This window comes from Salvelinus alpinus, unplaced genomic scaffold, assembly GCF_045679555.1.
Source record: "Salvelinus alpinus unplaced genomic scaffold, SLU_Salpinus.1 scaffold_442, whole genome shotgun sequence".
NCBI lineage: Eukaryota > Metazoa > Chordata > Actinopteri > Salmoniformes > Salmonidae > Salvelinus > Salvelinus alpinus.
The window spans coordinates 1-11,398 of record NW_027256382.1 but is presented as its reverse complement, the minus strand read 5'-3'; the positions used below and the strand labels follow the sequence as shown (position 1 = coordinate 11,398).

The window sequence follows — 11,398 nt, the reverse complement described above, 5'->3', positions numbered from 1 at the left end:
ACAACATCCATATCAACCAAACCTGAAACATCATCCACAGCCACATACACACCATCCCTATCAACCAAACCTGAAACATCATCCACAGCCACATACACACCATCCCCATCAACTGAACCTGAAACATCATCCACAGCCACATACACACCATCCCCATCAACTGAACCTGAAACATCATACACAACTACAACATTCCCATCGACCGAAACGGAATTATCATCCACAACTACATCATCCCTATCAACCGTACCTCAAACATCATCCACAACTACAACATTTCCATCAATTGAAACATCATCCACAACAACAACATCCATATCAATCAAACCTGAAACATCATCCACAGCCACATACACAACATTCCCATCAACCGAACCTGAAACATCATCCATATCTACAACATCCCTATTAACAACTACAACATTCCCATCAACTGAAACTGAAACATCATCCATAGCTACAACATCCATATCAACCAAACCTGAAACATCATCCACAGCTACATACACAACATCCCCATCAACCGAACCTGAAACATCATCCACAACTACAACATTTCCATCAACTGATACTGAAACATCATCCACAACTACAACATCCATATCAACCAAACCTGAAACATCATCCACAGCCACATACACACCATCCCCATCAACTGAACCTGAAACATCATACACAACTACAACATTTCCATCAACTGATACTGAAACATCATCCACAACTACAACATCCATATCAACCAAACCTGAAACATCATCCACAGCCACATACACACCATCCCCATCAACTGAACCTGAAACATCATACACAACTACAACATTCCCATCGACCGAAACGGAATCATCATCCACAACTACATCATCCCTATCAACCGTACCTCAAACATCATCCACAACTACAACATTTCCACCAATTGAAACATCATCCACAACTACAACATCCATATCAATCAAACCTGAAACATCATCCACAGCCACATACACAACATTCCCATCAACCGAACCTGAAACATCATCCACAACTACAACATTTCCATCAACTGATACTGAAACATTATCCACAACTACAACATCCATATCAACCAAACCTGAAACATCATCCACAGCCACATACACACCATCCCCATCAACTGAACCTGAAACATCATACACAACTACAACATTCCCATCGACCGAAACGGAATCATCATCCACAACTACATCATCCCTATCAACCGTACCTCAAACATCATCCACAACTACAACATTTCCACCAATTGAAACATCATCCACAACTACAACATCCATATCAATCAAACCTGAAACATCATCCACAGCCACATACACAACATTCCCATCAACCGAACCTGAAACATCATCCATATCTACAACATCCCTATCAACAACTACAACATTCCCATCAACTGAAACATCATCCATAACTACAACATCCATATCAACCAAACCTGAAACATCATCCACAGCTACATACACAACATCCCCATCAACCGAACCTGAAACATCATCAACAACTACAACATTTCCATCAACTGATACTGAAACATCATCCACAACTATAACATCCATATCAACCAAACCTGAAACATCATCCACATCCATATCAACCAAACCTGAAACATCATCCACAGCTACATACACAACATCCCCATCAACCGAACCTGAAACATCATCCACAACTACAACATTTCCATCAACTGATACTGAAACATCATCCACAACTACAACATCCATATCAACCAAACCGGAAACATCATCCACAGCCACATACACACCATCCCCATCAACTGAACCTGAAACATCATACACAACTACAACATTCCCATCGACCGAAACGGAATCATCATCCACAACTACATCATCCCTATCAACCGTACCTCAAACATCATCCACAACTACAACATTTCCATCAATTGAAACATCATCCACAACTACAACATCCATATCAATCAAACCTGAAACATCATCCACAGCCACATACACAACATTCCCATCAACCGAACCTGAAACATCATCCATATCTACAACATCCCTATCAACAACTACAACATTCCCATCAACTGAAACATCATCCATAACTACAACATCCATATCAACCAAACCTGAAACATCATCCACAGCTACATACACAACATCCCCATCAACCGAACCTGAAACATCATCCACAACTACAACATTTCCATCAACTGAACCTGATACATCATCCACAACTACAACATCCATATCAACCAAACCTGAAACATCATCCACAGCCACATACACACCATCCCCATCAACTGAACCTGAAACATCATACACAACTACAACATTCCCATCGACCGAAACGGAATCATCATCCACAACTACATCATCCCTATCAACCGTACCTCAAACATCATCCACAGCCACATACACACCATCCCCATCAACTGAACCTGAAACATCATACACAACTACAACATTCCCATCGACCGAAACGGAATCATCATCCACAACTACATCATCCCTATCAACCGTACCTCAAACATCATCCACAACTACAACATTTCCATCAATTGAAACATCATCCACAACTACAACATCCATATCAATCAAACCTGAAACATCATCCACAACTACAACAACCCTATCAACCGAAACTGAAACATCATACATATCTACAACAACCTTATCAACTGAACCTGATACATCATTCACAACTACAACATCCATATCAACCAAACCTGAAACATCATCCACAGCCACATACACAACATCCTCATCAACCAAACCTGAAACATCCTCCACAACTACAACATTCCCATCGACTGAAACAGAAACATCCTCCAAAACTACAACATTCCCATCAACTGAAACTGAAACATCATCCATAGCCAGAAACACATCATCTCCGCCAACTGAACCAGAAACCTCATCCACAACTACAACATTCTCATCAACCGAACCAGAAACATCATACACAACCACACACATTACTTACCCATCAACCGAAACTGAAACATCATCCACAACTACAACAACCCCATCAACCGAACCTGAAATATCGTACATAACCAAATACATGACATCCCTATCAACCGAACCTGAAACATCATCCACAACTACAACATTCCTTTCAGCCAAACCTGAAACATCATACACAGCCACATACACAACATTCCCATTGACCGAAAATGAAACCTCATCCACAACTACAACATCCAAATCAACCCAAACTGAAACATCATCCACAGATACAATATCCACATCAACCAAACCTGAAACATCATCCACAACTACAACATTCCCAACAACCATAACTGCAACATCATCCACAACTACATCCCCATTAACCAAACCTGAAACATCATCCACAGCCAGAAACACATCATCCCCACCAACCGAACCAGAAACATCATACACAACCACACACATTACTTACCCATCAACCAAAACTGAAACATCATCCACATCTACAACATCCCCATCAACGGAAATTGAAACATCATCCACAACAACCGCATCAACCGAACCTGAAACATCATACACAACCACATCCACAACAACCCCATCAACCAAAACTGAATCATCATCCACAACATCCCCATCCCCCGAAATTGAAACATCATCCACAACAACCGCATCAACCAAACCTGAAACATCATACACAACCACATACTTGACATCCCCATCAACCGAAACTGAAACATCATCCACATCCACAACATTCCCATCAGCTGAAACATCATCCACAATTACAACATCCAGATCAACCAAACCTGAAACATCATCCACAGCCTCATACACAACATTACCATCGACCGAAACCAAAACATCATTCACAACTACAACATCCCTATCAACCAAACCTGAAACATCATCCACATCCACAACAACCTCATCAACCGAACCTGAATCATCATACACAACCACCTACATGATATCCCCATCAATCGAAACGGAAACATCCTCCATAACCACAACATCTGCAATATCAAAACGTGAAACATCAGTGAACGTCATATCTGAAACATTTACAACCGATGGAACGACAACCACTATCTCAGTAGAAAAACGGTCAACAGCCTCCCTTCAAACATTTAAAACTACAACTGAGACATCAATAACTACACTTGAAACTCCAGTTTCTACACCAAGTGACTCTTCAGCTATCACTGTACCTGCAACACTGTCTACAGTTACATCAGGAAGGATAACTACAGCCCCACCAACAGAATCACCATTAGAAACATCCAAAGCTACATTTGAGACATCAATATCAACCATTCCAGTAACTACAGAGATAACCCCCACCGGAATATCAGCTACAATAGAAAGTCGAACAGCAACAACCTCCCCTGGAAATGTATTGACAACTACAATCACATCCTCAATATCTGCTTCAACTACTGAGGGAAAAACAGAAAACCCATCTTCCATCACTCCGGAACCTCCAGCTACAAACACACGTGTTACATCAGCATTTACAGCCTCTTCAGAGAGGATGAGTATATCAACATCGAGTACCCTCCCAGAAATCACAACTCAGAATTTGACATCAACTTTAACATCTACCTTTTCTGCAACAACTACTTCAAATCACAGCATAACTCGGATGACAACAACAACAAAAACGACAAAAGCCACTGCAGGTTCAGTCGTAACTCAACCTGGCAGTGTGACGGACAAAGTTGACTCAACCAAACCTAAATCTTCAACGACCACACCTGTGCCAATCCCACCTCCACCCTCATCAACTAATGACATCTTTGTGACCATTACTTTGGTTATCCTATTATTGATTTTGGTTGCTATAACTTTAGTTATTTTTATCTTTGATCAAAATCCTTGCAGAGAGAGCTATAATTTATAATATCTTGGACACAAAATCTATTTTTGACTGAAAGGACCTCACGTAGTAGACAAGTGCAACCTCAAGAAAGGGAGAGTAAGAAATCTATCCCGTGTTGATGTCACCTGAAAAGATTTAGTGCCTTTGAACGGGGTATGGTAGTAGGTGCCAGGCACATCGGTTTGAGTGTGTCAAGAACTGCAACGCTGTTGGGTTTTTCACACTCAACAGTTTCCCGTGTGAATCAAGAATGGTCCACCACCCATAGGACATCCAGCCGACTTGACAACTGTGAGAAAGAATTGGAGTCCACATAGGCCAGCAGCATCCCTGTGGAATGCTTTTTGACACCTTGTAGTCCATGCCCTGATGAATTGAGGCTATTCCGAGGGCACAAGGGAGTGCAACTCAATATTAGGAAGGTGTTCCTAATGTTTTGTACACTGTGTATACACTCTTAGAAAGAAGGGTTCCAATAGGAAAACCCTTTTTGGTTCCAGATATAACCCTTTTGGGTTCAATGTAGAACCTTCTGCACCAAAAAGGGTTCTTCAAAGAGTTCTCCTATGGGGACAGGCGAAGAACCCTTATAGGTTCTAGATAACTTCTAACTTACCGTAACTTTGTTGTTAAAGTATTATAAAAACATGAGGTACCAAACCCGCTCACAGGATTGGTTAACTCTTGAGGTTCCTCGGGTCTCCACTGAATTAGGTAAATCCGCTTTTAGTTTTAATGTACCTCATTGCTGTAACCAACTGCAAAACACACTGCAATTGGATGCTCTGACGTTTTTAGTTTTTATTTCACCTTTATTTAACCAGGTAGGCCAGTTGAGAACAAGTTCTCATTTACAACTGCGACCTGGCCAAGATAAAGCAAAGCAGTGTGACAAAAACAACAACACAGAGTTACACATGGGATAAACAACAGTCAACGTACAGTCAATAACACAATATAAAATCTGTATACAGTGTGTGCAAATGAAGTAAGAATGTAAGGCAATACATAGGCCATAGTGGCAAAGTAATTACAATTTAGCAATTGACACTGGAGTGATAGATGTGCAGATGCTGTCGCTTGGGGAATTAAAAATATTGATTGGGGAACTATTTGCTGAGGAATGTGGCTGTTTTTCTTGATTGTTTGTTGTGCTGTATTTTTGTTTGTTTTTGTACTTTGAATTGTATATGCAGCGCTCCCTTGCGAAATAAACCCTGGTCTCAATGGTGACTCCCTGATTAAATAAAATAGCAATTTATTTTCTAAGAGTGTAGATTTTGGGCATGGTGCCACTACGAATAACCAAGAGAACCTTGCTTTTATTATTGTATTATGTAATGATTGTAAATAGACTGACATATTGTTTAAATCGACGTCATCGATGCACTTATTGATGAAGCCAGTGACTGATGTTGTGTACTCTACAATGTCATCGGAAGAATCCCAGAACATATTCCAGTCTGTACTAGTAAAACAGTCCTGTAGCTTAGCATCTGCGTCCTCTGACAATTTCCTTATTGAGCGAGTCACTGGTACTTCCTGCTTTAGTTTTTGTTTGTAAGCAGGAATCAGGAGGATAGAGTTATGGTCAGATTTGTCAAATGGACGTTGAGGGGAAGATTTGTACGCGTCTCTGTGTGTGGAGTAAAGGTGGTCTAGAGTTTTTTTCCCCTCTGGTTGCACATTTAACATGCTGGTAGAAATGAGATAAAATGGATTTAAGTTTCCCTGCATTAAAGTCCCCGGGCCACTAGGAGCAACGTTGAGTGCCGTCTTAGTGCCAGCATCGGTTTCTGGTGGTATGTACAAAATAAGTAAAACAAAGTTGCAGAAAAAACGAACAAATAGCACAGTTGGTTAGGAGCACGTAAAACGGCAGCCACCCCCTCCAGCGCCGTTCCTTCCATCTGATATAGAGTAGAATTCAACACACTTTGTCTTCAGATTCAAATGTATTTTACTCTAAATAAACTTAAAGGTAACACTAGATTTGGATAGTCCACCTGCAGACACTTTACATACTTACTGACTGGCCGACCCCAAGTGGTGAAGGTAGGCAACAATACCTAAGCCACGCTGATCCTCAACACGGGGCCCCATAGGCAACATCCGCACTGAGCTGAAGGGTAGAGCTGCCGCTTTCAAGGAGCGGGACCCCGCTATGCCCTCCGACGAACCATCAAACAGGCAAAGCATCAATACAGGACTAAGATTGAATCGTACTACACCGGCTCTGATGCTCGTCGGATGTGGCAGGGCTTGCAAACTATTACGGATTACAAAGGGAAGCACAGCCGCGAGGTGCCCAGTGACACGAGCCTACCAGACGAGCTAAATAACTTATATGCTCGCTTCGAGGCATCAACATTGAAGCATGCATGAGAGAATCAGCTGTGCCAGACGACTTTGTGATCATGCTCTCCGTAGCCGATGTGAGTAAGACCTTTAAACAGGTCAACATTCACAAGGCCGCAGGGCCAGACGGAATAGCAGGACGTGTACTCCGAGCATGTGCTGACCAACTGGCAAGTGTCTTCACTGACATTTTCAACCTGTCCCTGTGTCACGTTCCTGACCTGTTTTTTCCTTTTTCTTGTATTTATTTAGTTGGTCAGGGCGTGAGTTGGGGTGGGTTGTCCATGTGTTATTTTCCTTGTCGGGTTGTTTGTGTTCGGCCGGGTATGATTCTCAATCAGAGGCAGCTGTAAATCGTTGTCCCTGATTGAGAATCATACTTAGGCAGCCGGGGTTCACGTGTGTGTTTGTGGGTGGTTGTATCTCGTGTCTGTATTCGTGCCACACGGGACTGTTTGTCGGTTCGTTTCTCTTTTGTCATTTTGTTTCGTTAGTGTTCCGTTTATTTTGTTAATAAATAATCATGGACACAAACCACTCCGCATATTGGTCTGATCCTTCTCGCCTCTCCTCCTCGTCCGAGGAAGAGGATTACGACGACCGTTACAGAACCACCCACCAATCTAGGACCAAGCGGAGTGTAAAAGGGCAGCGACAGCAGCAACAGAGGACACAGGACTCGTGGACTTGGGAGGAGATCCTGGACGGCAAAGGACCCTGGGTTCAGCCAGGAGAATATCGCCGTCCCAAGGCGGAGTTGGAGGCAGCGAAGGCAGAGAGGCGCTGGTATGAGGAGGCAGCGCGGCGACGCGGTTGGGAGCCCGAGAGTCAGACCCAAAAATGTCTTGGGGGGGGCACACTGGCGGAGTCCGTGGCTAAGAGACTCGGGTAGGATACGGGCTGTAGCGCAACTCACGACCGTAGCTTAGCTCGTGGAGTGTAGAGCAGCGTCGTGACTGGTCAGGACACCGTGTTATGACGGTAAAGCAGCACGGTGTCCCCAGGGTAGCGCGTGACTGTAGACCAGCTGCGTGGCTATTGGCCACCTTGCCGCACTGGCCGGGCTAGGCTCTGGCAGCATCCTGACTGGCCGGCGTGCTCATGACAGCCGGCCCAACTGCATCTGGCGGCTCCAGTGCAGTCTCCTGACGGGCCGGCGGCTACATGGCACCAGCCTTACTAGATGGTGTCCCCGGTTGCGCCAGCACTAGCCCAGTGCGGGCTATGTCCACCTCGCCGCACTGGCAGGCGTCTACGGGGACCATTCCTAACCTGGCTAGGCGTCTGGGGCAGGCTCGGTGACTGGCAAGAGCGTCGCTGTCAGCTCCTTCACTGGTCCGGTATACCCGGTGCCACCTCCTGACGTAGCCAGTCCTCTCGGTGGCAGCCCCCCGCACCAGGCTGTCGTCTCCGGCGGTTCTCTGACTGCCAGACTGCTCCCACCTGCTCCAGCGCTGTCAGACGGCTCTTCCTCCTCGTGCCAGACGGGCAGCTCTGATGGCTCGTGGCAGACGGATGGCTCTGAAGGCGCTTCCCAGACGGCTGGCTCTGAACTGCGCTGGGCAGACGGATGGCTCCGACAGCGCTGTGCTGACGGATGGCTCAGCCTGCGCTGCCCAGCGGCTGTCTGAGACTGTGCTGGGCAGACAGATGGCTCAGACAGCGCTGTCCAGTCAGATGGCTCAGACGGCGCTGGCCAGCCAGATGGCTCAGACGGCGCTGGGCAGACAGATGGCTCAGACGGCGCTGGGCAGACAGATGGCTCCGACGGCGCTGGGCAGACAGATGGCTCAGACGGCGCTGGGCAGACAGATGGCTCAGACGGAGCTGGGCAGACAGGCAGTGCAGAAGGCGTTGGGCAGACGGCCTGCCCCTCAGTCCGGTGCTGCCCCTCAGTCCGGTGCTGCCCCTTAATCTAGTGGGGTTGATTGGGAGGGTGGCCATTGGGAGGAGGCCAAGGAAGCGGGGTTTGACTATGGTGGGGTGGGGACCACGACCAGCGCCAGAGCCGCCACCGTGGACAGACGCCCACCCAGACCCTCCCCTAGACTTTATGCTGGTGCGCCCGGAGTTCACACCTTAAGGGGGAGGTTATGTCACGTTCCTGACCTGTTTTTCCTTTTTCTTGTATTTATTTAGTTGGTCAGGGCGTGAGTTGGGGTGGGTTGTCCATGTGTTATTTTCCTTGTCGGGTTGTTTGTGTTCGGCCGGGTATGATTCTCAATCAAAGGCAGCTGTAAATCGTTGTCCCTGATTGAGAATCATACTTAGGCAGCCGGGGTTCACGTGTGTGTTTGTGGGTGGTTGTATCTCGTGTCTGTATTCGTGCCACACGGGACTGTTTGTCGGTTCGTTTCTCTTTTGTCATTTTGTTTCGTTAGTGTTCCGTTTATTTTGTTATTAAATAATCATGGACACAAACCACTCCGCATATTGGTCTGATCCTTCTCGCCTCTCCTCCTCGTCCGAGGAAGAGGATTACGACGACCATTACACCCTGACCGAGTCTGTAATACATGTAACATGTTTCAAGCAGACTACCATAGTCTCTGTGCCCAAGAACACCAAGGTAACCTGCCTAAATGACTACCGACCCGTAGCACTCAAATCTGTAGCCATGAAGTGCTTTGCAAGGCTGGTCATGGCTCACATCAACACCATTTTTCCCAGAAACCCTAGACCCACTCTAATTTGCAAAACACCCCAACAGATCCACAGATTGCACTCCACACTGCCCATTCCCACCTTGACAAAAGGAAAACTTACGTGAGAATGCTATTCACTGACTACAGCTCAGCGATCAGCACCATAGTGCCCTCAAAGCTCATCACTAAGCTAAGGACCCTGGGACTAAACACCTTCCTCTGCAACTGGATCCTGAACTTCCTGATGGGCCGCCCCCAGGTGGTAAGGGTAGGTAACAACACATCTGTCATGCTGATCTTCAACACAGGGGCCCCTCAGGGGTGCGTGCACAGTCCCCTCATGTACCCCCTGTTCACCCATGACTGCATGGCCAAGCACGACTCCAACACCATCATTAAGTTTGCTGACGACGATGTGACAGCCTATAAGGAGGAGGTCAGAGACCTGGCAGTGTGGTGCCAGAATAACAACCTCTCCCTCAACGTGATCAAGACAGAGGAGATGATTGTGGACTACAGAAACAGGAGGACCAAGAACGATCCCATTCTCATCGACAGGGCTGTGGTGGAGCAGGTTGAGAGCTTCAAGTTCCTTTGTGTCCTCATCACCAACAAACTATCATGGTCCAAACACACCGAGACAGTCGTGAAGAGACTGAAAAGATTTGGAATGTGTCCTCAGATCTTCAAAAAGTTATACAGCTGCACCAACGAGAGCATCCTGACTGGTTGCATCACTACCTGGTATGGAAACTGCTCCACCTCCGACCGCAAGGCACTACAGAGGGTAGTGCGTATGGCTCAGTATATCACTGGGGCCAAGCTTCCTGCCACCCAGGACCTCTATACCAGGCGGTCAGAGGAAGGCCCTAAAAATTGTCAAAGACCCTAACCACCCCAGTCATAGACTGTCTGCTACTCTCTGCTACCACACGGCAAGCGATACCGGAGTGCCAAGTCTAGGACAAAAAGGCTTCTTAACAGATTCTATCCCCAAGCCATAAGACTCTTGAACAGTTAATCAAATGGCTACCCAGACTATTTGCATTGTCCCCACCCCACCCCCCATTTTTACGCAGCTGCTACTCTGTTTATTATCCATGCATAGTCACTTTACCTCTACCTACATGTACATATTACCTCAGTTACCTCAACTAACCGGTGCCCCTGCACATTGACTCTGTACCAGAATCCCCTGTATATAGCCTCGCTACTGTTATTTTATTGTTGGTCCTTAATTTTTTGTTGTATATATATTTTCTTTCTTCTTAAAACTGCATTGTTGGTTAAGGGCTTGTAACTAAGCATTTCACTGTAAGATCTACAGTACACTTGTTGTATTCAGCGCATGTGACAAATACAATTTGATTTGATTTGATATTCTAAATGATGAAAGTTTGGTAGAAATTGCTCTAGTATAATGAGATACTACATCATAAGTTAATTTGTTAAATAATTTTTTTACCCCTTTTTCTCCCCAATTTTGTGATACGCAGTTGGTAGTTAGTCTTGTCCCATCGCTGCAACTACCGTATTGGGAGAGGCGAAGGTCGAGAGCCGTGTGTCCTCCGAAACATGACCCTGCCAAG

General features: G+C 45.6%; 1 protein-coding gene across 1 annotated transcript; it reads left to right on the top strand.

The window, feature by feature from the left end:
• Positions 1-136: 136 nt before the first annotated feature.
• LOC139567395 (mucin-2-like) lies at positions 137-5,950 on the top strand (the record flags this gene model as incomplete). Its single annotated transcript, XM_071388768.1, has 1 exon — positions 137-5,950. A coding segment is annotated over one exon (4,691 nt), but the record flags the coding sequence as incomplete, so codon positions are not given.
• Positions 5,951-11,398: the final 5,448 nt, after the last annotated feature.